This window comes from Galeopterus variegatus, unplaced genomic scaffold (assembly GCF_000696425.1).
Source record: "Galeopterus variegatus unplaced genomic scaffold, G_variegatus-3.0.2 Scaffold961, whole genome shotgun sequence".
Taxonomy (NCBI): Eukaryota; Metazoa; Chordata; class Mammalia; order Dermoptera; family Cynocephalidae; genus Galeopterus; species Galeopterus variegatus.
Window position 1 is genome coordinate 74,098 of NW_007727072.1, and position 23,699 is coordinate 97,796.

The 23,699-nt window shown below is 46.4% G+C and overlaps 1 protein-coding gene across 1 annotated transcript in view; it reads left to right on the forward strand.

The window, feature by feature from the left end:
- Positions 1-23,239, forward strand: part of MAP2K5 (mitogen-activated protein kinase kinase 5) — a 91,801-nt gene extending 68,562 nt beyond the window's left edge. The window contains exon 6 of the mRNA XM_008573763.1: positions 22,767-23,239. Within this exon, the coding sequence (XP_008571985.1) occupies positions 22,767-22,871 (105 nt within the window). The 3' untranslated portion in view covers positions 22,872-23,239. The remainder of the gene's footprint in view (positions 1-22,766) is intronic.
- Positions 23,240-23,699: the final 460 nt, after the last annotated feature.

The window sequence follows — 23,699 nt, forward strand, 5'->3', positions numbered from 1 at the left end:
GGTGGCCATAGGCTGCATTAAGTTTGGAAAGAACTGCTCTATTTTACAAATACTCTTTCATTATTGAAGGTAGATGGGTAGGAGGATCACCTTGAACAAAGAATTTCACCCCTTGAAACTTGAGTTCCCATGTCGAGGAAATAGCGGCCAACTTAACTGTTTCTGTTTTTGTGAAAATCCAAGTAAGATGAAGCACATAAAACATGTAGCATAATAGGTGGAAAATAATGGGCCCCCCCAGAAATGTTTATTGCTGCCCTCATCGTTTATTTCCTAAAACTAATTTTTAAATTATGCTTAAAAATTCAAATAGTACAGAAGAATATATAATAAGAAGTTAGTCTTCTTCCAACCCCCCCCCACAACCACCCCCAGCATGGCCATCAGCCCCACTCTCCAGAAATGAGCATTGTTAATAGTAGCTTGTATATCCTAGAACCTTTAATTCTTTTTATTCTGCACCTTGCTTTTTTACTTTTACTATATCTTTGAGATTTTTTCATATCATATAAAGGTCTACCTCATTCTTTTTAATGGCCACATGGTATTCCGTAATATGGATGTACTACATTTATTTAACCAGGACCCTGTCATAGAACATTTTGACCATTTCCAGATTTTTGCTATTAAGACAGTGACTGTATCTCTGTATATACATCTTTGTGTACTGGAAATGGGAATACCAGTTCTTCCCCACCTCTTCTGTTACTAAATTATCAGATTTTAATCTTTACCAATCTGATCAGTAGTAAAATGGTATCTAGTTGTTTTAATTTGCATTTTTTAAATTAAGTATGAGAGTAAACACTTTTTTATATGTTTACTGGCCATTTGTATTCTTTTTCACATCCTTTGCCTGCTTTTCTGTTAGATGTGTTGTCTCTTCATCTTTTTGAGCCTTGATTTCTCCATCTAGAGAGTGAGTGGCGTGGACACACAATCTGCAAAGCCCCTTCCTACCTCTACATTCTGTGATCCAGGCCCTGGTGTCCTCTGGGCAGCTTTTATGCTACCGAAGGTGCTGGCTGCTCATGACCTTGTCAAGACAGCGTTGAGGTTGCATAGATAATTCCTGGGGGAAACTACAAGAGGGTCATTTTCTTCTCTCTTTGGTTGGGTATCTTCCTTCTTCTCTTAAAAAAAGCTTGAAAATTGCAAGGCAGAGCTGGGATTAAATTTCCTTTAAAGCTGCCTGTAGACATCAGGAATATTTATTTTCTCTATTTGTTTTAAGCCTGGGAAGACTGTGTGGTTTTCTCAACACTGTCCTGATGGAGCCCTGACCAGCAAGCGTGCAATGCCCCTAGCCCTAATGTGCCATTAATGATAGGTTAATGTACAGTATAATGTTTTGGGGACTACGGGTTCATTACACTTCTGAGTGTGAGGTCTTTCCACAGAGCGCCCAAGGTCCCATTGCATTATATCATGCAATAAAAATACCCTTTTCATATCACACACTAATAAACTGTATTTGAAATGCTGTCTGCGGGCACTGCCGTCATGTCTATAGGCTGTGCATGAGTGCAACAGTTGGCATTCCTTTTTTCTATTTTGTATTTTAGTTACTTGGAATTCTGAACCAAGGAGAAGTCTTCTCATTCTTGTTTTGAACAGGGAGCATGTTGGGTCTTTAAGCCTGAGGCTCAGAGTAGGGGCTATTCACTGTGCAGTGAGGGTCCATAGTACATGGAGATCAGAATCCTAATTCTCTACTGCCCATCCCCCCACCCTTGTGAAGCTGTCAAGATAGCTGATCACTTCAAAAGAACTGTGTTCCAGTGTCTGCTGTACTTAGTGCTCACATGTGTTAGATGTTAAAAAGCTTTCCTTAGAAAAGGAGCGTAATAAGTACTGCAAAATTTAGACCATTGATAGTCATGACTATGGAACTGCCTCTATGTTGGCCTCTGTGCTAGGAATTTTGCACACACAGTCTTCCTGTGAGGTTGGTGCTATTCTTATTTGACAGAAGACAAAGTTCACAGAACTAGGGGGAATAAGCTGTGTTGTAGAGAATGAAATATACAGGACTCCGGAACCACTAAATTATTACCTGCCTACCTAGACAGAGCCCCTCACGCCATAGACAGTCCACCTATTAGAGATCAGAGCTGCAGCTGGGCTGGAGCGAGCATCCTCTTTTCAAAGGCACATAGCCGTGGTGCCCTTCTTAATTATTCATACCTTCCTATGAATTGGTTTAATCTCAACAGTTAGCTAGCATCACAGATGATCTGAAAGGTTGGCACACTTCAGAAGAGGAGATTCTTCTACATTAAATAGGAAAAGGAGCATCATAATTGAGGGGTGAGGCAAAGACTGGGGGCTCTAAATCACCTATCTCATATTTTCTCTAGGGCAGACCATGGTATCTGTGACTTTGTTATGCAGGGGGATTTCTTCTACCAGTTGTAGAGTATAGAGAAAGAGTGACGCATGAGGTCCAGGAACCTGGGTTCAGGTGCCAGCCCTGGGACACCACCATTACTGCCTCAGAGTGCAGCGTCCTTGTTTATAAAATAGGTTAACGTTTACTTTCTGATAGGGCTTTTGAGATCATATGGACTAATGCAAAAGAAAACACCAAATGAGTTCCTGGCACAGTATAACAGCTCACAACTGCCAGCTATTATATTGCTGTTATTACCATATAACAAAAGGCATAGGCTTTGGAGCTGATGTCCAGTTCAAATCCCACCTCTGCCTTGGCCAAATCACTTCACTTCTCTAAACTTAGTTTTCAAAACCACAGATTGAAGGGGTTAATAGTAATGCCGCCCAGCTGCTCCATGGGGTTGTGACATTTGAATAAAATAATGAGTTTGAAAGCACTTTGTGGAACGAAAAATCCTGTTCAACTGCTGGTATCTGTTAATATAGGCATTTCTCTCTCCAAATCAGCATATTCAAACTGTGTTGTTTTTGAATAAATATCTTTATAGCAGTGCCAGTAAAGGCAGCTGATAGATTCATTGATCTGTCCCCCTTGCCACCAAGGATCATGTCATGTCTGCAGTGCAGACTTAACAGTAGCACAAAGCATATAAATGTTAAGGCAGTTCTTACCTCTCTTCCCTTTAAAACAACAGAGTAGGGGCAGGGTCTGTGCTCACCTGCGTTGGTGAGAAGAGAGCCAGTATCTGCTCCATGTGAACAGTATTTCTTAGAACTGTAGTTGAAAGGACATGTTTGCAAAAGGAGGTTGAAGGGTTGAGTTGATTTCAGAGTGAAGGTGATGGAAAGAAAAAGACAGGAAGTTGCTGAGACCCTCCTGCAAACAACCAGATCTTCTGGCTGTAGGCAAAGTCCCCTAGGCCGGCCCGGTGGCGCACTGGAGAGTGCGCCACTTGGGAGCACGGCGGCGCTCCCGCTGAGGGTTCGGATCCCATGTGGAGACCGGTTCCCGCTCACTGGCTGAGTGCAGTGCGGGCACAACACCAAGGGTTGCGATCCCGTTGCCGGTCCCCGGTATGGGCGCGACACCGAGGGTTGCGATCCCGTTACCGGTCAGTAAAAAAAAAAAAAAAAAAAAAAAGTCCCCTTAATTGTCATGAGAAGAGTATTTAAATTTCAAGGATAATTAGTTTTTCTTTTAAGGGGTGTATGGGTTGGACTAAACCTTTTGTTTTCAGATGTGGAGACTTTCAAACACTTGGGTAAACCACTCAGGGGTTAAATCTCTCAGGTAACATTGAAAAATGTTACCCTGTATCAAGAAAACCAGAAGTGACAAGTTCATTTAAAAACCCTGGTTTGTCATTGTTTATCTAATTTTCAGAGTTGACACAGAAAATTAAACCAGCTGACACTCACTCTCTGACCGTCTCTCCAGCTCATTTCCCTGGTCCTTTCCTACCTGACCTTGCAACTACAAAATGTTCCAAACCCCCAAATATAAAACTTCCCACTGAGTTTCTGAGTTGCCCTGCAGTCATTCCAAGATTATGTCATAGGATGTCATCTCTAATGTTATTAAAAAAAACAAGATGAGGTTATAAATCTGCTCTGTGAGGTATTTCTCTTTTTTCCTTCTGCTTTGACCATAAATCTTAGAAGTAATCAATCTCTGCAAAGGAAGCCAAGATAAACTTGGGCCCTAAGTGGCCCCATATGTCTTTACTGAATTCAGAGCATCAGCAGGCCTGTCTGCCCCTGTAACATCACATGGTGCTTCATGGTGGACTTTACACAGAGGCGGCCAGGTGAAGTGAGAGCTTCCACTCTGTGTAATGCTGACGATCTAAAACTCATAAGGCAGCACATCTTTAATCCAGCATCCTCAGTGAATGAGTTGCTCCATATAAGGAAACTATTCAGATAACTGAAGCATATTCTTTGTAAAATCAAAACTTTAAAAAATTACAAGTAAGAGGTTTTCTTAAACATGCTACACACTTCTCTATCCTCTTGAACAGATTATGTGCATTTTGCTCTTTTAAAAAATTTCCTTAGATCATCCTTATGAATGTTGTCTATTTGCTGTGTTCTGTGGTACCAGGGTTTCCTGGCATTAACATGTGTGGGGAAATTTGCCCCTACAGTGGTTGACCCCAAAACAGATTTTGTTTTTGTTTTTTTATGAGTTTTGATAACAGATGCCACTTCTTACTTCTGTTCTTGTTCCTCCCTCTAACAGCCCTGCCCTCTTCCTCTTCGATTTGGCTACTTCTTTTGTTCTTTACATTGGGAAGCCAGATGCTAAGCTTGTTAGAATTAAGTCTAAAATGTGAGAAAATTGGCTTAAATAAATGCTTGAGGGACTAGCTGAAAATAAAACATTCAAGTTTTAGTTTACCTTCCAGATTCTTAGTCTAAGATAAGGGTGTCAAATTATAGTGGCCCATAGATTGTAAAGTGCCTCTAGATTTGCTAACATTTTACTAAATAGGAAATATACAACTTGATGATGTTTTATATAAATGTCCAAGTTTGGGCCGGCCCTGTGGCGCACTGGAGAGTGCGCCGCCTGGGAGCGTGGTGGCGCTCCCGCCGAGAGTTCGGATCCCATGTGGAGACCGGTTCCCGCTCACTGGTTGAGCACGGTGCGGGCGCAACACCAAGGGTTGCGATCCCGTCACTGGTCCCCGGGATGTTTTATATAAATGTCCAAGTTTGGGCCGGCCCTGTGGCGCACTGGAGAGTGCGCCGCCTGGGAGCGTGGTGGCGCTCCCGCCGAGGGTTCGGATCCCATGTGGAGACCGGTTCCCGCTCACTGGTTGAGCACGGTGCGGGCGCAACACCAAGGGTTGCGATCCCGTCACTGGTCCCCGGTGCGGGCGCGACACCAGGAGTTGCGATCCCATTACCGGTCAGTAAAAAAGACAAAAAGGAAAAAAATAATAATAATAAAAAAATAAATAAATAAATAAATGTCCAAGTTTGAAGCAATATGATCATTTTGCTCTTGAATCGGTGTTTAGGGTGGACTTCAAATTATTGAGGTTTTGTTATTTTCTGAAGAGAGCAAATAGCCATGAATGTGCCAAGGAATATCCTTAGGCTCTGAAAACCGGATTTGGATCCAGGCACATAGAAGCCTTTCCATACATCCGTAGCGGATTTTATTGAATTAAAGCCCTCTGGTGAATTGAAGCAAGCTTGTAACTAAATAGCTTTGTCTTTCTTAACAATGAAAACAGACTTTGGTTTCATAAGGCTCTGCAGTGAAAGCAGCCAGCTTATTTGTAACCAGATAAAGTGTGCTCCCTCAGTCACTCATCCTGTGCCTGACCAGCGACACCACCTCAGAAAACACAGGTCACACCATTCAGTGCCACAGAAAACACATTTCAGGCTTCCGTACATTTAATTTTCTCCAACATTACCTTGCAAACCACAGTAAATCAATAACAGAATAGTTAAGTACCACAGGTTCTTTTTGTTTTGTTTTAGGAAATATTGCTCACGGCTAAGAGTAGATGCTATTGATGATTTTTATTTGCTGCTGGGATGCAAAATGATCAGAATTATCAAATGGTTTGCTTCCTTTTCGTGGACTTCCTTTTTTTAAAAAAGGAGGGGGCAGTTTCAAGTGGAAAACATTGGTTGCTAATAGCAGAAACTAGAGTAACTGGCAGTTTTCAATCCTGTGTCTGGTGGCTTTGGCCTTTGTTATGCTCATATTTAAAATTTTTCAAAGGGGCTGCTACAGCCAGCTCCCGGGAACCCACATCCCAATAACAACAACACATTCCATTGAATTGAGTAAGTCTCAGATAACTCTGGGACATTATAGCTGAAAACGGTTAAAAAGATGCTTCATTTAAGGTTTTTTATCCAAAATTTTGATGTTCAATGTTTTTAGCAGTTTTTTTCCCTTCTTTGTTTCTTGTTGATTTGATAGCATCAAAAATTTTCCACTTTGGCTTCAGCCTTCGTCTGAATGGTTTGCTTCTCTCTGTTAAGAAACTAGAAAAGCTACTACCAAGGGCCGGCCCGGTGGCGCACTGCTACAGTGCGCCGCTTGGGAGCGCGGCGGCGCTCCTGCCGAGGGTTCAGATCCCACATACAGACCGGTTCCCACTCACTGGCTGAGCGAGGTGCGGAAGCAACACCGAGGGTTGCGATCCCGTTGCCGGTCCCGGTCCGGTACAGGCGCGACACTGAGGGTTGCGATCCGTTGCCGGTCACGAAAAAAGACAAAAAGGAAAAAAAAAAAAAAAAAGAAAAGCTACTACCAAGATGGATCTTAAGGGGGTTAGCAACCTTTACTTCACTGGATGCTTCTTGAAGTAAGATGAGATAGTGGATCTGATGTGCTTTGGGAGATTGAGAGTGTGATACCAGGACTGGAAATCTATGACCTGCCTGCCGGGGGTGCTCGTTGGCACCTTGCTGGCCACCATCATGATCATCCTTCCCACTTCCCCATCAGCGTCTCACAACTCTCTCCCTCTGCTGTTGTGAGTTTTCTCTGCATTTTCAAATATGTTGGCCTCACATCATCCATATGGTATGCTGTTACTATTTCTTAATTTTTGTTGGATTCCTGGTTATGTATCCATTATTCATTCCTAATAGTGTTTGTGTCTTCACTTTACTAATTTTGTAAAGTTTGTCTGCTTTACCAATCTTTTTCAAAGAACCAGTATTTTATTAAATTTTCTCTGATATCTTCCTATTTAATTCCTTTGTACTCTTATCTTTATTATTTGCTGTCTGATGTTTTCTTAGGATTTACTTATTCTTTTTATAATTTAGTGAATTAGACACTTAGCTTATAAATTTCCTATCTATTTTCCTAATATATGACTATAAAGATATAAATTGCCTTCTAAATATTGCTTTAGCTGCATCCCACAAATATTGTCATTTAGGTCTAAGTAATTTCCAATTTCAATTAGGATTTCTTTTTTGACACATGAATTATTTAGAAATATTTTTTATTTCCAACTGTTGAGAGATGTTTTGTTATGTTGTGATTCTTGTCTCATTTTAATGCACTGTGGTCAGAGAACCTAGTCTGTATAACATCAGATCTTTGTTATTTGTCAAGACTTCCTAGTATATGGTCAATTTTCCTTTCCATTATCCCCTCCTTACTTGAAAAGAATGTATATTCTCTAATTATTGAATGCAGTGTTATATATACATCCTTTAAATCAAGTTTAATTTTGTTACTCAAATATTTTGTAGCTATTCTAATTCCTACCTGCTTTACCTATCAATTTCTAATAGAAGTGTGTTGAAATCTCCCACTGTTAGTGTGACTTTGTTTCTTCTTGCAATTCTATTAGTTTTTGCATTATATGTTTTAAGGCAGAGATGTTAGGTATGTATGTCAAAATATTACATCTTCATTTTTAAATGTCTCTTTTATCTTTATGTAATGACTCTCTAATATGTTTTGTTTTAAGTTTTATTTTTGTCTGATATTAATATAGCTATGCCATCTTCTTTTGCTTAGTATTAGTCTGGGATGTATTTTATTATCCCTTTACTTTGTGGGGTTTTTTGTTTTAAATTAATCTCTGCATTTTGTTGATACTTTCAATTTCATCAGATTCTCTTGATTGGTTTAATCATTTATTTATTATTTATTGATGTATTTGAATTTTTCTGCTATTCTGTTTTATACTTTCTGTCTACAATACTTTTTTGACTTTTTCAGTTCAGAAATTAGTTTAAATGAAGCAGCTGAAAGTGTATCTTTTATCTACATTGCTGAAATTCAAATTTAAATGCATATATGAAAAATTAATGAAAACCAACATTGGAGAAAAGGTCCAAAAACATTGGTATAAAAATTATGGAAAAAACAATAATGCATCATTACTAGTTCAGAATTGTGTTGAATTCATGAAATGAAACATCTAAAAGTGCATCTTTCTTTATTTTTTTGTGGCCCTTTGCCAGTTTCTCACTAGCTCCCCTTCCCCTCCCCCTTTCCCATCTCAGTTCACCTCAGTTCTGTTCTCTCCTTTTGAAAGTTCAGTGGATTATTGTAGTTGTTTCTTTCTTTCTTCTGTCTCCTTTCTCCACTCTATTGGAGTAAGGTTTTTTTCCTTCCCTTTTATTCTTCTCATTGGTTGAGGAATTGTATTCTATTTCTAGCCTCTAAATGATTATCCCCAAATTTTTAGCTTAATTTAGCAAAGCTTGAGGTTAATCACTGAATATACCTTCCTCCAAACAATACTCAGTGTTAGGATCAAACTCTTACCTTTATATTAGGTGGAATTAGCTTCAACTGCATATAATCAAAAACAAACAGCAACTTAAAAAGACAGGGGGGTATTTCCCACTCATAAAAGAAGGCAAGAAGTAGGCTGCCCAGACTGCTTTGGCAGCTCCTTCTATCTTATGAGCCAAGAGGCATTTGAGCTCCAGCCAGCAGGAAAGAGGAAAGGGAGTGGAAATGCTTACCTTTTTTTTAAAGATAGGATTTCTAGGAACTGGCACACAGCATATCTGCTCACATGGCATTAGCCAAAACTAGCCACAAGGGAGGTTGGGAATGTCGTTGCTTTGCTAGGTGACAGCATTCCCTGCTAAACTCAGGATCCTATCACAAAGGAAGAAGGGGGAATGGATATTGAGAGGCAACTAACAGTCTCCACTCCAGACATAAGGCCTTTGAGAGTCTCTGACCGCTCCTTTCCTCTTCCGCGTCATCATGGTCCAGGATTTCATTGTCACCTTGTTTTCATTAATTTTTTTAACCTGGATATTGAGAGGCAACTAACAGTCTCCACTCCAGACATAAGGCCTTTGAGAGTCTCTGACTGCTCCTTTCCTCTTCCGCGTCATCATGGTCCAGGATTTCATTGTCACCTTGTTTTCATTAATTTTTTTAACCTTTTTTTTTTTGCCTCTTGAAACTTGAAACAAGGCTTTAATAAATTTTCTCTATGTGTGTGTCTGAGTGTGTTTCCTTACATTTACAAATTTGTTTCTACGAAATAATTGCTTAGATGTAAATATACTATATTTTTGCAGTGAATAAATATTCCCAATCTGCTTTCTAAAATGACAGTGGACTATATCATTATCACTTGAAATCCTAGCAACACTTTTAATTAATTAATACTTAAGATTTTTGTCCTTCTAGTAGGTGTAAAGTTATATCTTATTTTTAATTTTAATGTACATTCCTCCAAATACTAATGTAACAATATAAAACCTATAGGAAATAATTTCCTAGAAAATATTAATTACCAATATTAAACTGATAAAATGAAAACTTAAGTAAACAGTAACATTTTTAAATTAATGATTTATAATTTCTCACTTACAAAAGCAACAGATAGTTTTATTAATATTATTATTATTTTTTTTTTACATTCTGTGATGTTGTGGAGCAGTTGGGGGTGAGAGGGAGAGGAGAAGGGGGAAGGAAGTAGGGTGGGAGGAAGAGAAGGGAGGGGCAGGGTTGATGCCTGTGGCACCCCCCACTGCCCCAGCTCAGGATCTCAGGGCGCTGCCTGCGGCGGTTCAGTGGTCATCGCTGGGCTGGTTGCGGGTGTCAGGGGGCATGGCTGAGGCCTCCAGCCCTCTCACCTCCCTGGCTTGGTGGCCCAGGGGACTTCTGGTCCTTCTAGGTTTTATAGGTGTTCTTTGGTGATGTGAGACCTTTACTAGTTAATATCAGACTTTGTCTCTGGTTGTGGGTACTCTGTTTTTTCGTTCAGTTCTGTGTTGGATCATTTGCTCTTCCCATCACTTTAACTCTGCACAGGAGCTAATTTGTTGTCCTTTGCTTACTTCTAAAATGGGGGAACTTCCTGTGGGGACCAGTACTTGAGCTCTGTGGTTGAGCTAAATTGCTGCTTTGCTGCTGATTCCCTAGGGAAGGCTTTTTGTGCAGCTCAGGTTTTTTTTTGTTTGTTTGTTTGTTTGTTTTTACCCACAACTTCTTTTTTATTGTGGTAAAATAGATACACATCAAAAATACCATTTTTAAGTGTGCAGTTCAGTGACATTAAATACATTCACATTATTGTGCATCCATCACTACCATCCGTCTCCAAAACATTTTCATCTTCCCAAACTGAAACTCTATACCCACTAAACAGTAACTCCCCATTCTCCCCTTCCCCCATCCCCTGGTACCCCCATTCTTTCTTATTTATTTATTTATTATTAGCATATTCATTGTTACAAATCATACGTATTCTTTTTGCCCCTTATCCAATCTCTCCCCTTTCCCTTCCCTCCTTCCCCTCCCCCCTCTAATAACCATAGATTTGTTCTCTCCATCTGATTGATTAACTGATCCTCTGTTGGTTTGTTGCCTAGATGATCTGTCCAGTACTGAGACAGGTGTGATCAAATCCTCCCCTATTATCATAAATCAGATGCATGCAGCTCAGGTTTTAATGGTTGACTTTATAGGTACCCCCAGGTCTCATGAGATCTGGTAAACCTGCGTTGTGTAGAAACTCCAGTCTGGGCATGAGTCTTTTCAGCGAACTGCACCCCCTGCAGTTCTGTATTCCTGACCAGTTTCCACTGAGTGGTCCTGTTCTGATTAAGGGGCAAATCAGTTGTCCTTGCTGTGCTCCAGTGTTCTCCCAGTGGGCCCATCTTCCCCACTGCCCATGCTGCAAACACTTTCCATGGGACAGGCCATATACCAGACCCTTGCAATGACTCACTGGCCTCTGAATGGCTCCTTTTTTTCAGTTGTTGTGGCTCCTCGCTCCTTTTTGGGTCCACAGGAACCCTATTAGTGGTCTTGCTGGTCTGGGGCCACCAAGGCCCTCTTCTCCCCTGCTGCCTCCAAGCACCTTCATCTGAAGGGCACAGCTGAGGCTTTTGCCAGCTCCTGCTCCGTGCACTCAGCAGCTCTGGCCTTGAAGCAGGCCAGGGCTTGAAACAGTCGGAGGGTTCTTTCTCTCATCGTGGCTTCTCCTGCCTTTGTGAACTCCATAGGTCTCTTCTCCTCTTCCCCTGATCTCTAGCAGCCCCAGCTTGGCTATCATTGCTCTGTGTGTGTGTGTGTGTGCGCGCGCGCACGTGTGCATGTGCGTGTGCGTGTGCGCACGTCCGACCGGTAAGGGGATCGCAACCCTTGGCATGGCGTCGCCTGCACCACACTCAAGCACACCGGCCATTCCTATATAGGATCCGAACCTGCGGCCTTGGCGCTCCCAGCACCGCACTCTCCCAAGTGAGCCACAGGGACCGCCTGGCTATCATTGCTTTTTTTTTTTTTATTTTTTTTGTCTTTTTCCGTGTCCGGCAACGGATCGCAACCCTCAGTGTTGCCCCCGTACCGGACCGGGGACCGGCAACAGGATCGCAACCCTCGGCGTTGCTCCCGCGCCTCGCTCAGCCAGTGAGCGGGAACCGGTCTGTATGTGGGATCCGAACCCTTGGGCAGGAGCGCCGCCGCGCTTCCCAAGCAGCGTACTATCGCAGTGCGCCACCGGGCCGGCCCCTATCATTGCTTTTTAATAGTTGTAAATTGGTTGGTTTATGGGAGAGAGTTATGCTGGGTACTGTCTGTATTCCACCATCTTGACTAGAAGCCCATCACCTTGTTTTTTAGATCTTTACAATTAGTTGTTACTATTGTTGTGGTTTTATATAGTTTGTGCTTCTTTAAATTTATCCATATGCTTACCAATTACTTTGTTCCTCATTGCTATTTCATCCTTCTGCCTTCTGAAATTTCTTTTACTTTCGGAAGTACATTAAGAGTGCTATCATTTAGGCTCTATGAGTGGTAAAACAGTCTTTACTTTATCCTGACTCCTGATTGTTTGTTTAATTGGGTTCAGAAGCTTTGGTTGACAATTTCTCCCTAAGACCTTGGAGATACTCCATTGTCCTCTGGCTTCTACTTTTGCTACTGGGGATCTGCTGACTGCCTGATTGCTACCCTTTGTAAGCAATATGTCTTTCTCTCTGGTCTTTGGTATTCTGCAGTTTCAGTACAATTTTTCTAGTTATAGATTTTATTACATTTATTCCACTTGGAAATTATTGTGATTTTTGAATCTGACAATTCATGTCTTTCATTGGTTCTCAAAACTTTCAGCTATTGTCTCTTTGGATATTGCCCTTCCCCTATTATTGTCCAGGTTCTTGTTCTGTCTTCTGGGCCTTTGTCTCTCACATTTAAAAAAAATTTTTTTTTTCTTTATCAACTTTGCTCTGGGTAATTTTCTCAGGCTGTTCTTCCTGCTTATTATCTCTCCTCAGCTATATCCAGTCTTCTGCCTAGCTCATCCATGGAGGGTTTGTTTTGTTTTTTCCAGTGACTATATGTTTTATGTCTATAAGTTGTATTTGGTTCTTCTCATATCTCACTATTCTTTTTTATATCTTGCTCTTCTCTAGCGTTTCAGTTTCTCCTTTTGAGTCTTGAATTTTTTCAAATGTACATTTTCTTTTTACATTTTCTTTCCAATTGTTTTTCTGTTGTCTCAGTCCTGAGAGTGCTGATCTTCCCGTGTGATGTGTTTGCTGACTCTTGTCCATCGTCAATAATTTCCTCACATGTTTTAGAGTTTTTATTTTAAGCTTATACTGAGTGGGGCTTATTACTCTGGAAATTCTTGGATTTTAGATGTATGGCCCCTGAATGGTTTTCTTCTGCTTCTGAGAGGCATTTCATAGTATCACTAGATCAAGATCAATGTTATACTCATATTAATTTATCAGCCTGGGGTTCTCAGACCACAGAGAAAGTACACTGGCCCCCAAAACTGCATAAGGCTCAGCTTTGTTTTTATATTTCTTGGTCGACTTCCCCTCAGAGCCACCTTCTCTTCCCCTTTGCTGATAGGCAGACTTTTTCTAGCTCACACCTTTTATAGTCCCAGCTTTGTTCAGGGACTCAGTTCCTCAGGTGGACCTCCTCTCCTGTTTCTTCTTAGGTCTTAACACTTCCAGGTCCCACATTCCTGGAATGAGTAGCTTCCCTGAGGGCCACAAGACATGCGCTCACATTCTTACGATTCTGGCTCTCAGTTCTCCCTTCATTTTTAACACTTGTGGATTTCTGTTCTTTCTTATGAGTTCAGCTATGCTTTTAAAAATGATGTTCTGGGCCGGCCCGTGGCTTACTCGGGAGAGTGTGGTGCTGATAACACCAAGGCCACGGGTTCAGATCCCTATATAGGGATGGCCGATTCGCTCACTGGCTGAGCCTGGTGCTGACAACACCAAGTCAAGGGTTACAATCCCCTTACCGGTCATCTTTTAAAAAATAAATAAATAAATAAATAAATAAAAATAAAAATGATGTTCTGTTTTATCTGGCATGGCTAGGGGGGTGTAGAGGGAGGGCCTTTAGGCTACCTTAGTCTCTCACTGTCAGAATTATTCAATTCTATTTTGTTCGGCAAACCTACTGAGCTTCCACTGTGCACACACCTGCGCACAAACCCACACCCACCCCTCAACATTCCCCCCCACATACGCACACAGCCAAGATCTCAGAACTTAAATATCAAAACTCAAGAGGATTTTTTTAAAAGGGCAGGAAAGAATCCATGCTTCTGCGCACTGTGTCTTTAAACTTCCATCACCACATTACCCAAGAGACAAACATTGGACATGCTACAGATTCAGCCTCTCAGGCACGAGGCCTCAGCATTATCTGGAGCAAGACTCCCACTGTCCTTCTGGCACCCTCTCATCTTGACTCCTCTGGGCATCTTCCCAGCCCAAGACTGTGTGGGGAGCCAGCAGGGTTACTGACCCTGGCCAGTCCTATCTGAGGCCCCTGCCAGGCAGCCCCGTAGCTCTCCTTAAACAGCTCTCCAGCAACATTGTTCTGCCGTTCGCGTGGGTTAGTTCCCTTGGACACAAACTCATGAGTGTCGGCCTGCTGGAGTCATCCTGGGCCCCTCCCCACACCACACCACACAGGTCCTGTGGCTGCTCTGTAAGCACAGGCCCTAGAACAACTCACAGAGACCTCTGGAAACATCTGTTCTCCCAACAGGCCATTTTCTGGCCAATTACTCTGCATAGAAACACATAGATCTGCTCAGATGAAAGGTAGAGAGCTCCTTGACCCCCATAGATGCCTGTGTACTGTCTAGGATGACTAGAGGTAAGCAATTTGCTGCTAATAATTGAATATTTGGGAGAAAACTATTTTTGTAGCAATCGTGAAGAATAAACTTGGGAAGGTTGATTGAAATGACATGTCATAGCTGCAAACCATTTCTGAGGTCTTAAAAGAAAATGAAGGGCTGAAAGGGAACTCCCACCCCAGCCATGAAAAAGCTTTAGAAACTGGAGGCTGAGAAAGCACATTCTCAGAACAAATGTCTTGCATTGGAAAGCTCTGCAGCCGTGGTATTTGCCTAGGTAAGCTGGGCTGGGTGGACAGGCAGACTTCACACCTGCTGTACAGATGTAAGGCTCATGCCCTCACCCACTGCCGCACCCCCAAGTGCAGAACCCAGCGGCCTGCATCCTATGGCGAGGAGTAACAGCCACTCTCACTCTGCCCAGGGTGTGTCTGTGGAGCACCGTGTGTCAGGCAATCTCATTTGGTCCTCACATCCCTCTCCGGGAGGAAGAGAGAGCAGGTGGTGCTCAGTTGGGGTGAGGAGTTCAGCAAACAGCTTCCCTGTGTTCAAAACCAGCTGAGAAATAAGACCCGGGAATGATGGGGAGAGAGAAGCAGCTGACTTCTGTAAAAGTCTGGGTTGAAGGATGTGCTTACATGGGTGGCCCCAGTGGCCTTGCTAAGAACCTGCCCACTGAGCCCAGTCAGAGGTGGACAGCTGCAGGCCTCCCCTCAGCTCCAGAGCCTGCCTGGACGCTTACCATGAGAGGGCAGGCCAGAGCTCCCCTCCCTGGGCAGACGGTCAGGATCGTTCTAACAACAGAACATAGAATGAGCACACCAGGGGAAGGAGGCTCCCCTTTTAGTATGGTCTCTTGTGGGTGAGGCACTGGTGGTCTTCCACACCTTCACAACCAGCCAGGAGAAGGCTTTGCTACCCCACTCAGGGCCAAGGGGAGGGTCTTAATCATGGTGCCTCAGCCACCTCCTTCCCCGACTGCCCCTGTGGAGTAGCCCGGGCATGCCCTGCCTGGAAGGGAGAGCCGCCCCCAGGCATGATGATGATTTATTATCTCATGTAATTAATATTACAAGGGTGCCCACTGCCCTGCCAGTTGTCGGCAGTTTAGCAGACGTTGAACATCTGTGCATCCTTCCATAAATTATTTATCTTCTCTAATCTGAAATTTTCTTCTGGGTAAGTAGGGATTAGATCGGTAGTTTTAAAACTTTGACAGAGGAACACTTTCTGTTTGTAGAATTAATGCAGGACCTCAATATTAATATTAAAAATTGTGGTTTTTAGCATGAATGTGTTGGTATTCATTGCAGACACTTCTTTACAAAGTCATCCATGAGACTCCTTTTGAAGGACACAGACTGAGAGTAGGGGTCACAGGAGACAGTCACTGTCATATCTACATCAGCATTCAGTGTATTCCGTGTATTGTCTCAGCTAAGTGTCAAGGAGATCCTGACTCCCCGGTTCCCTTCTCAGTTTAAGCACCCGGTACAGATGTAGACACTTGGAAAAGGAATAGCAGAAAAGTTTTATTTCAAAGTCTAGTCACTGACAGTAACTACCAACTGTGCGTGTGAATCGCTTATGGTAAGTATGTAGGTCAGACCAGAGGCACTCAAAGATGACAGGGACTGACGCCATCAGAAACTCAGAGCAGCCCTGACCCACTGCACGTCTCGCCTCGCACCGTGTGGCTGACCACCGGGATGGGGCTCGGCAGTGCACCTGCACAGTTTCGCATAGACACAGTCTCAGTGAACATCACAATGCAAGGTGACAGATCACCAGTGTTCAGTGTAACACTCTGAATTGAACATAGATGAGTATATATGTTATCTTTTAAAAACAGGTTTTTAAAAATGTAGTTAAAAATTTGAATCAAACATTTGTAGAACCCCCAACACACCTCACACCCTATGGCTCCACTAGTCTCTGCGGTTCCATCCATCCTAACACCCCCTCTGTTATTGCTGAGAAGGGACCGAAGGCTTAAGGCCCTGCCAAGAGGGTTGGAATCCTTAAGGGAGATGCATAGCAGGGCTCACAGGTCCAGCAAGGAAGGGTGAAGTGATGGGCAGTGGGCTGGCATTTGGGGGCCCCTCCAGCCTCTCAAATGGTCTTTTACAGGCACCCACATTATTACAGGGCTGCCCCTGCTGACACTTGAGCAGTTTATTGGACTTGTTACTAGTTGTGTACTTGGCTAGGACAGATACAGGGCCAGGCCCAGGCCAGGCTTACCTGCTTAAACAGGTTCATAGGTGCCAGGCATCCTCTCCCATGTGGCATCCTTGGTGGGAGATGAGGTGCCTGGGGCTCACTCTGGGAGAAATCCTAGGGTAGCCTGGGCCTATAAGAGCCTTCTCCCTAGACCTGTCCCCACCACCCCAATTTGTGGTGCTTCTCAGCCTGAGCATCGGGCTCCCGAGGAAGCACACAACTTAGCAGTCAGTACAGCTGACTTTCCTAGGGGTGCTGTGTGATTAGCACTGTCCTGCCCTCAAGTGGCTTCCAGTCTAGGGTTAGGATAAAATGGGCTCAAATGACGACAACACAGTGCAGAACAAGTGTGTGTCATGGGGAGGGTAACAAGAAGGTGTGTGGACAGTTCTGTGGTGGGAGAGGTGGCATCTCTTGGGAGGAGACGTGAAGAAAGGCTCCATAGAGGTAGATCTTAGGCTTGGGGTGCCATCTGCTACTGGTCATTCTGTTTCTCATTATTCTTTCTGCCCTAACCTCCAGGTTCTGGTGTCTGTAGCCCTGGGAAATTTCTTCCAGGCCACGGGCCTCACTTTTCCTGGCTTCTCTGGAGTCTAGACCCACAGAGAAAGAATGGAGAGCCAGGGAAGCTGGGTTATCAGATAGACCACCCTGCAGAGGTGGTACCGTCCATCCTCCAGCCCTGGTGACACAATGCCCATGTGCAATCTCTGTGGCCTGGGACAAGTTCCTTAATCTTTCTGTGCTTCAGTTTCCTCATCTGTAAAATGGGGATAATATTAATGCTTAATAGAATTGCAGAGTATTAAATGATTAGAAGTGCCTGACACAACGTGAATCTGAACAAGGAGAACATAAGTATGCATTTTTCCACCCTGATTTCAGTTTATCAGTTAAAAATTAGTTGTTGAGTGCCCACAATGTATAAGGAACTCAAAAAAAGTTTTTTAAAACTTTTTTTTAAAAAGTAGTAATAGAAAACTCCCTGTCCCTGACCACAGGGTGCACCAGTAGGAGGGCACGCAGTGTGGGAGAGCATCCTGGTTTAATCCTTAACTCTGTCACTTTCTCTGTGACCTTGCCCCATATCATCAAGTTTCCTGGAGCCTCAGTTTCCTCTGTCTATAGAATGGGGGTGCTGGGAGGGTTCACTAGGGCCGAGCACAGCCTGAGAAACTCAGCCAGTGGCTGGACACGCAAGTGCTTGGTGAAGAGATTCAGACGGACAGAGTACACGGATCACTTTTTCATGCCACTGGCATTAAGGAGGGCCTACTACGTGCCCGGCATCGCACCAGGCCCTGCAGCCACACCAGCAACTCATTAAATGATTCAAATGCATGATGTTCTTCAGGAAGTTACACAAAGAGAAGAATGTATGGGGACCCCAAATAGGTAAATTCCTATTTGGGAAGAAACTCAAAGCCCCACTAAGGGCAGACAGTGAGGTGTCACTGAATGAGCACTGGACTAGGAGTCCAGGCCCCTGTACCTGCCTGCACAGTAGGCACACCAACCTCTTGTCCGCCACCACCATATGGGGGAGGCGCAGGAGTGTCCCATGTCAGGCCATCAGGAAGGCATCTGAGCACGATGGAATGGGGTGGGCAAGAACCAGGGACATTAGTACAGAGGTGTAGGGTCGAACTCTAGCGACACCTGGACACATGCCTACGAGGAGGGAGTGTGCAGAACAACCGAAGTTCCTCTTATCAAGGAGCTTGATGAGTTAATAAGTTTTCACCAACGCCCCAGGTTGTGCACCTCAGCCCCTTGGGTGGGGTATCGGCACTGGGTGATACCAGCCGTGTCTGATTGTTGTTGGCTCGTCTCATTCACTCTCCCTGTGTCCCACTCATGAACCCATCCTACCTCTTGCAGTCCCCTCCTTTTCCCTTCATCATGTCTCCATCTTCTGTGGTGAGGTTTTTGGACCATGATACTCCAACCTTCACCAGTTAAATTGTTGCAGTTGGCCCTGAGAGAATGCAGGAAATGAGAGTGGCACCCGCCGCCTGGCCCACTCCCTGCCCAGCTCTGCAGACGTGGCTGCTCACATGCGAGGAGGACAGGTCCAGGGCTGGGGCAGTCACCTTGGGCAGGAGATGCTCTTGACAAGCAGCATGTCGGTGTCCCAGCAGCAGGGAGATGCGCCGTGCTACGCTTCCGTTGTTCCTTGTAGCCTGGTGGGGCTTCCAGGGCCTGTTTACATCCAGATTCCTGTGCCATGGGTCTCGTGGAGACCCTTCAAGAGGCCCGGAGGTCAGGAGCTTAGCAATGAGAGTCAGGAGACCCATGTTCTAGATCCAGCCCCACCTCTTGCTTGGATGTGCTTGGCAAGTTCCTCACACCGAGTCAGCGTCCTCATCTGAAAAGTAGAAACACATAGCTCCATGTGCGCCAGAGTGAGCATGGGGGGCCAGTGGGACACGGGGACCAAGTCTTTGGCGAGTCTCTGGCACACATCGTTTTTCAGTGTGCAGTCCCTATCTATCTCCAGGCATCTGGCTGTGCCAACTTCTGCTCAGGACTGTGCAGAGCCACCTGGGAACTCAGGCTCCTCAGGGTGGCCCAATGATTTTTATGCTTTCCCCAGAATTGTCCATCAGATTGTATTTATTTGCTCATTAAGCTATGAGGAGTTGCCTGCCTTGTGCATGTACAGGGCTTGAGGACGTCAGTTATAGTCTAGGGAGGAAGAAAAGAACCAGACCTACTAGGGTGCCAGGAGAGCCAGGCTAGCCCTGAGAATGCCCCAGAGTAGAAATCAGAAGACCCAAGTTCAGTCCCAGCTCTTACCCAGCCACTTCCCTCCCTGGGCCTCAGTGTCCTCTTCTGCCAGATGGGGGTGATGGTATACTTTCCCTGCTTCCCAAACAGGACTGATGGAAAGAGGGGGACTCTGGTGGCTGTCCCATTTTGTCCAAGGGACAGTGTTGACAGAGGTCAGGATCTGGGATGGTACAGGCTCATAGCCTGCAGCCCCAGTTCCACCTCTGGAAAGCAGGCCTGAATCACCATGGTAGAAGTAAGGCAAATGGGTAACTGCAACCTGGATACACATTCTCCTGCCTCTGCCTGGCCCAGGTCTGCTTGGGGAGATCCCAAGGCAGTGGGTTTGGTTTATAGAGACTTGGGAGCCCAGGCAGATCAAATGTGACCCTGTGGCCTCCGTTTCCCTGTCTGTACAGTGGAGATGATAGCACCCTCCTACATGGGTTAGTGCTTCTTTGGTTGCAAATAACAGAAACCAGCCCCAGTCTGTGAGTAGCCTCATGGATTCTGCAGGCAGAGTGCTGCCAGGGCCCAGGTGTAATGGCCCCCAGGGTCTCCAGTGCTGTCCAGGCGCCCTCCTGCCCCACTCTGCTTCCCTCTGTACAGCACTTCCTGCTCTCATAACAGAAACCAGCCCCAGTCTGTGAGTAGCCTCATGGATTCTGCAGGCAGAGTGCTGCCAAGGCCCAGGTGTAATGGCCCCCAGGGTCTCCAGTGCTGTCCAGGCGCCCTCCTGCCCCACTCTGCTTCCCTCTGTACAGCACTTCCTGCTCTTACTCCCCAGAGACCCACTTTCTCAGTGTGTCTGGTCACATGGTGGCCCACGGCTGCCAGCAGCTCCCAGGTTCACAGGTCACAGTCCAGGATGCCTAGAAACAGTGGGGTATCCCCTCTATGTCTGTTGTCTCTCTCCTCTCTCTGCCTCCCTCTGTGAGCCCCCTCTCAAATCTCCCTGTCAGGCACCCGCCCAAAACCAATCAACAGTGGCTGAGAATAAAACCAGTGTCCAGGTCACTCCCTTGCAGGGTGGTGTAAAGCTTCAGGACACAACGTGCCTCATCAGCAATATGCAGGAGCCAGAGTTACCTCTCAGCCAACGAGGGCAGGAAGGAGCCACGGTGTCCACCTGTGCCCTCTCTCCCCCCCCACCTACCTACCGGGGCACTTGGGCAAAGCGCCTCCCTGCAGCGCAACCATCCGCCCTCCTGCCTGTAACGTGGAAGAAAGCTCCACTCGCCCCTCCTGCGGTTCCGCTCTGCTTCTTCCCCAACAGATGATAACAGACATGCAGCATATGGGCCCCAAAGTCACCGGCGTTCTGGGAAAGTGACACTGCGGTACCCCGGGCTTAGGGGGAGGGCCTGGCTCCCAAGCACAGCTTCTCCTTTGTTCTTCAGAAGGGCACTGGGTCCGTCCCTCCCGGGGCTCCTGAAAAAGACTTCAGGAGGGATTTCCTCTACCTAGATAGCAATTTAGGAAAGCAGGTGGAGGGTGGGCATATACGAGGGGTCTTCAAAAAGTTCACAGGAAGGTCTTTATTATCTTTTCAGTCCATATTTCCATGCACTTTTTGAAGTACTCTGGTAGGAGAACATGGAAGCCAGGTAGAGTCCCTCTTGGCTTCCAACTCCCTTCCCTGTGGCCCCTGCTCCCTTGGGGGTCCTGCAAGTGGGTCAGGACTCGCACTGAATGCCATGAGCATATCACAGGAGGCACTCGGCTGGGCTCCAGGCCTGCCTCTACCGGGGCCTCAGTGAGTCCCTGCCCTGGGTGGGTGCCTTGACACCTTCTAAGATGGGTTTCCTCCCTCCCTGTACCCCTGACAGTGTTCTGTGTGCCTCTGAGCTAGACCCGTGCAGCGTGCTCCTGGGGTGGTCATCCTTACCTGAATTGGGAAGGCCAGGTGAGGGAACACAGCGTCAGCCCAGGCTAAGGAAGCCTGGGCATTCTTCCTGCCTGTCCCCAGAGACATCTAAGATCTGCCCTGTGGCCATGCCGCCTCCTTTCCCTGTCCCACCTGGTCCATGACAGCTGAGGTCCAGAGACACTGAGGTCAGCGCACCAGGGCCCACCTCCCTCCTGGCCATGATGGAAAACGAATGTGATGAGCCCATCACAAGGCAGCGTGGAGCTTCGAGCAGTTTCCCGGGGACTGGTTGTCTCCCAGGGATGCAGATCAAGGCTGGGGTATATTGGGAAAGCAGCCCAGGCCAGCGGAGACGGAGGGGGAGCCCAGGAGGGGGAGCCCAGGAGGGGGTCAGAAAGCCAAGGGAGCAGGGAATCTGCAGCTGGAAGGTGGGGGAGGCAGCAGGGGGCCTTCGTCTACCTCATTCTCTCTGCCGAGTCTCACCTCTCACCGTTTTCCATGTAGGCTACAAAGTTTTGGTGAGGGAGGAAGCCGCCAGGTGCAGGTTCGTTAGCCAAGAAGCCACCTGGGAGAGGGAGGGGGAAATGCTTTTCAGTTTTCCTCTCACCTTTGACTTGTGGCCATGGCAACCCTATGGGTGTCCCTGCTTTTTTCTGACCTTCCCCGAGAACTCCCCGGAGGCCATAAGATTGTGCGTGTAAATCTTGGTGCTTCAGGACAGTAGAGGAGGGGAATGGCTATATATAACCTGGCCTGCCTGTGGGCTAAGTAGGTCAGCACCAGAGACAGGCCACGCGGAGACAGTACTAGCCTCCACGGTCCAGCCCCAAGCCCACACTCCTCACCAGGAGCCAGAGTGATCTGCACATACCAGCACGTTCCTCCCCCTCTTCGTTCCCCTGACACGTTTTGCCATCCCTCCAATTGCAGATTGTGATTTATCTACAGGAGAGATGTAGACAAAGGAGAAAGCTAAAAGGGATTGACATAGCCCTGACAAGATGATTCTTTGGTCTCTGGGCAGCTACTGGCCCAGCAAGGTGCCAAGCCTTGGCCGACGAGCTACTTGGCTGCTACTGGGCTGAGGAAGGGCAGGCAGAATGGAGTTCTCAGGCCTCGCCCTGATGGCGCTGTTGGGCTTGCTGGAGCTGCAGGAAGAGGTACAGAGGTGTGCCCACGAATGCTGCAGATGGCCGGTGCTGGTTCTGCCAGCTGACTAGGGGTATGCCACTGCTCTGTCTTGGCCTCAGTTATCTCAGCTGTGAAATGGGATGACAGCTGCCCTCCTGATCCACAGGGTTACTGGGAAAAAGAAATCTGATCCAAGCTGAGAAGGGGCCTTGGAAAGTGTAACTATGTGCAAAGTCTGGGGAATGCCTTTCACAGCCTACTCCTCTTTCCCACAGGGCCACCCGTTCATCATGCAGTTCAATGACGGAAACGCCACCGTGGTGTCCATGTGGGTGTGCAGGACGCTGGAGGAGCGTCGGAGTCAGCAGGGGCCCCCATGAGGCCTCAGCGGGGTGCTGCAAGCCCAGGACTGCTCACCAAGGGGAATGGCCCCCTGTTGCCCATCTCTGCGTTTGCTACCTGCACCAGAAGAGCTTTGCTGGCCCGGGCTTCCCTGCTCCTGCCTTTGATTCAGTGGCAGATGGCCTTGCCTAGGGACCTGCAAGGGTGGCCAGCCCCTGATGGGCAATCCCTCACCCCCTCTGGTCTGGAAGCACTGACTCCGGCAGTGGGGGAAAGGGGTGGGGCAGTGAGAATGGAGGCTCTTGTGGCCCCTGCCCCTGTTCTGTTTTCCTATCATTTCTGTTTAAAGGGTCAGGCCCTGTCAGCATACTGATGGGAATAAAAGTATTACTGCTTTGTGACTGCCTCCCCCGTGAGAGTTGTATCTGTCCCCCACCCAGGGCTGGGGCAGGCAGGAGTCTCCACCTGGGCAGGGATGTGCGCGACAGTGCCTGCCACCTGTGCCCAGGTAACACAAGTGCCGCGAGTGCTCCCCACAGCTCTGTGACAAGGCCTGCAGCCTAGCCCATTTGACAGATGAGAAACTAAGATACAGAGATACCCGAACCAAGTTCCATGGCAAGGAATAGTCAAGCCAGGACTAGAGTCTGGATCTCAGGCCCCTTCGTGGGCCCCTTACTGGACTGGAGTTTGCCCCCACAAGTGCGAGGCCACAGTCCCAGCAGCAACACCAGCTCTAACACGCTCATCTGACCTGCGGTGGCAAGGACGGAGCAGGAGACCAAGAGTTGGAAAAAGGGCCCGGGCAATTCTGAGAGGCCCTTCTACCCACCAGCCCCAAGCCTTGCCACTGCTTCCTCAGCACT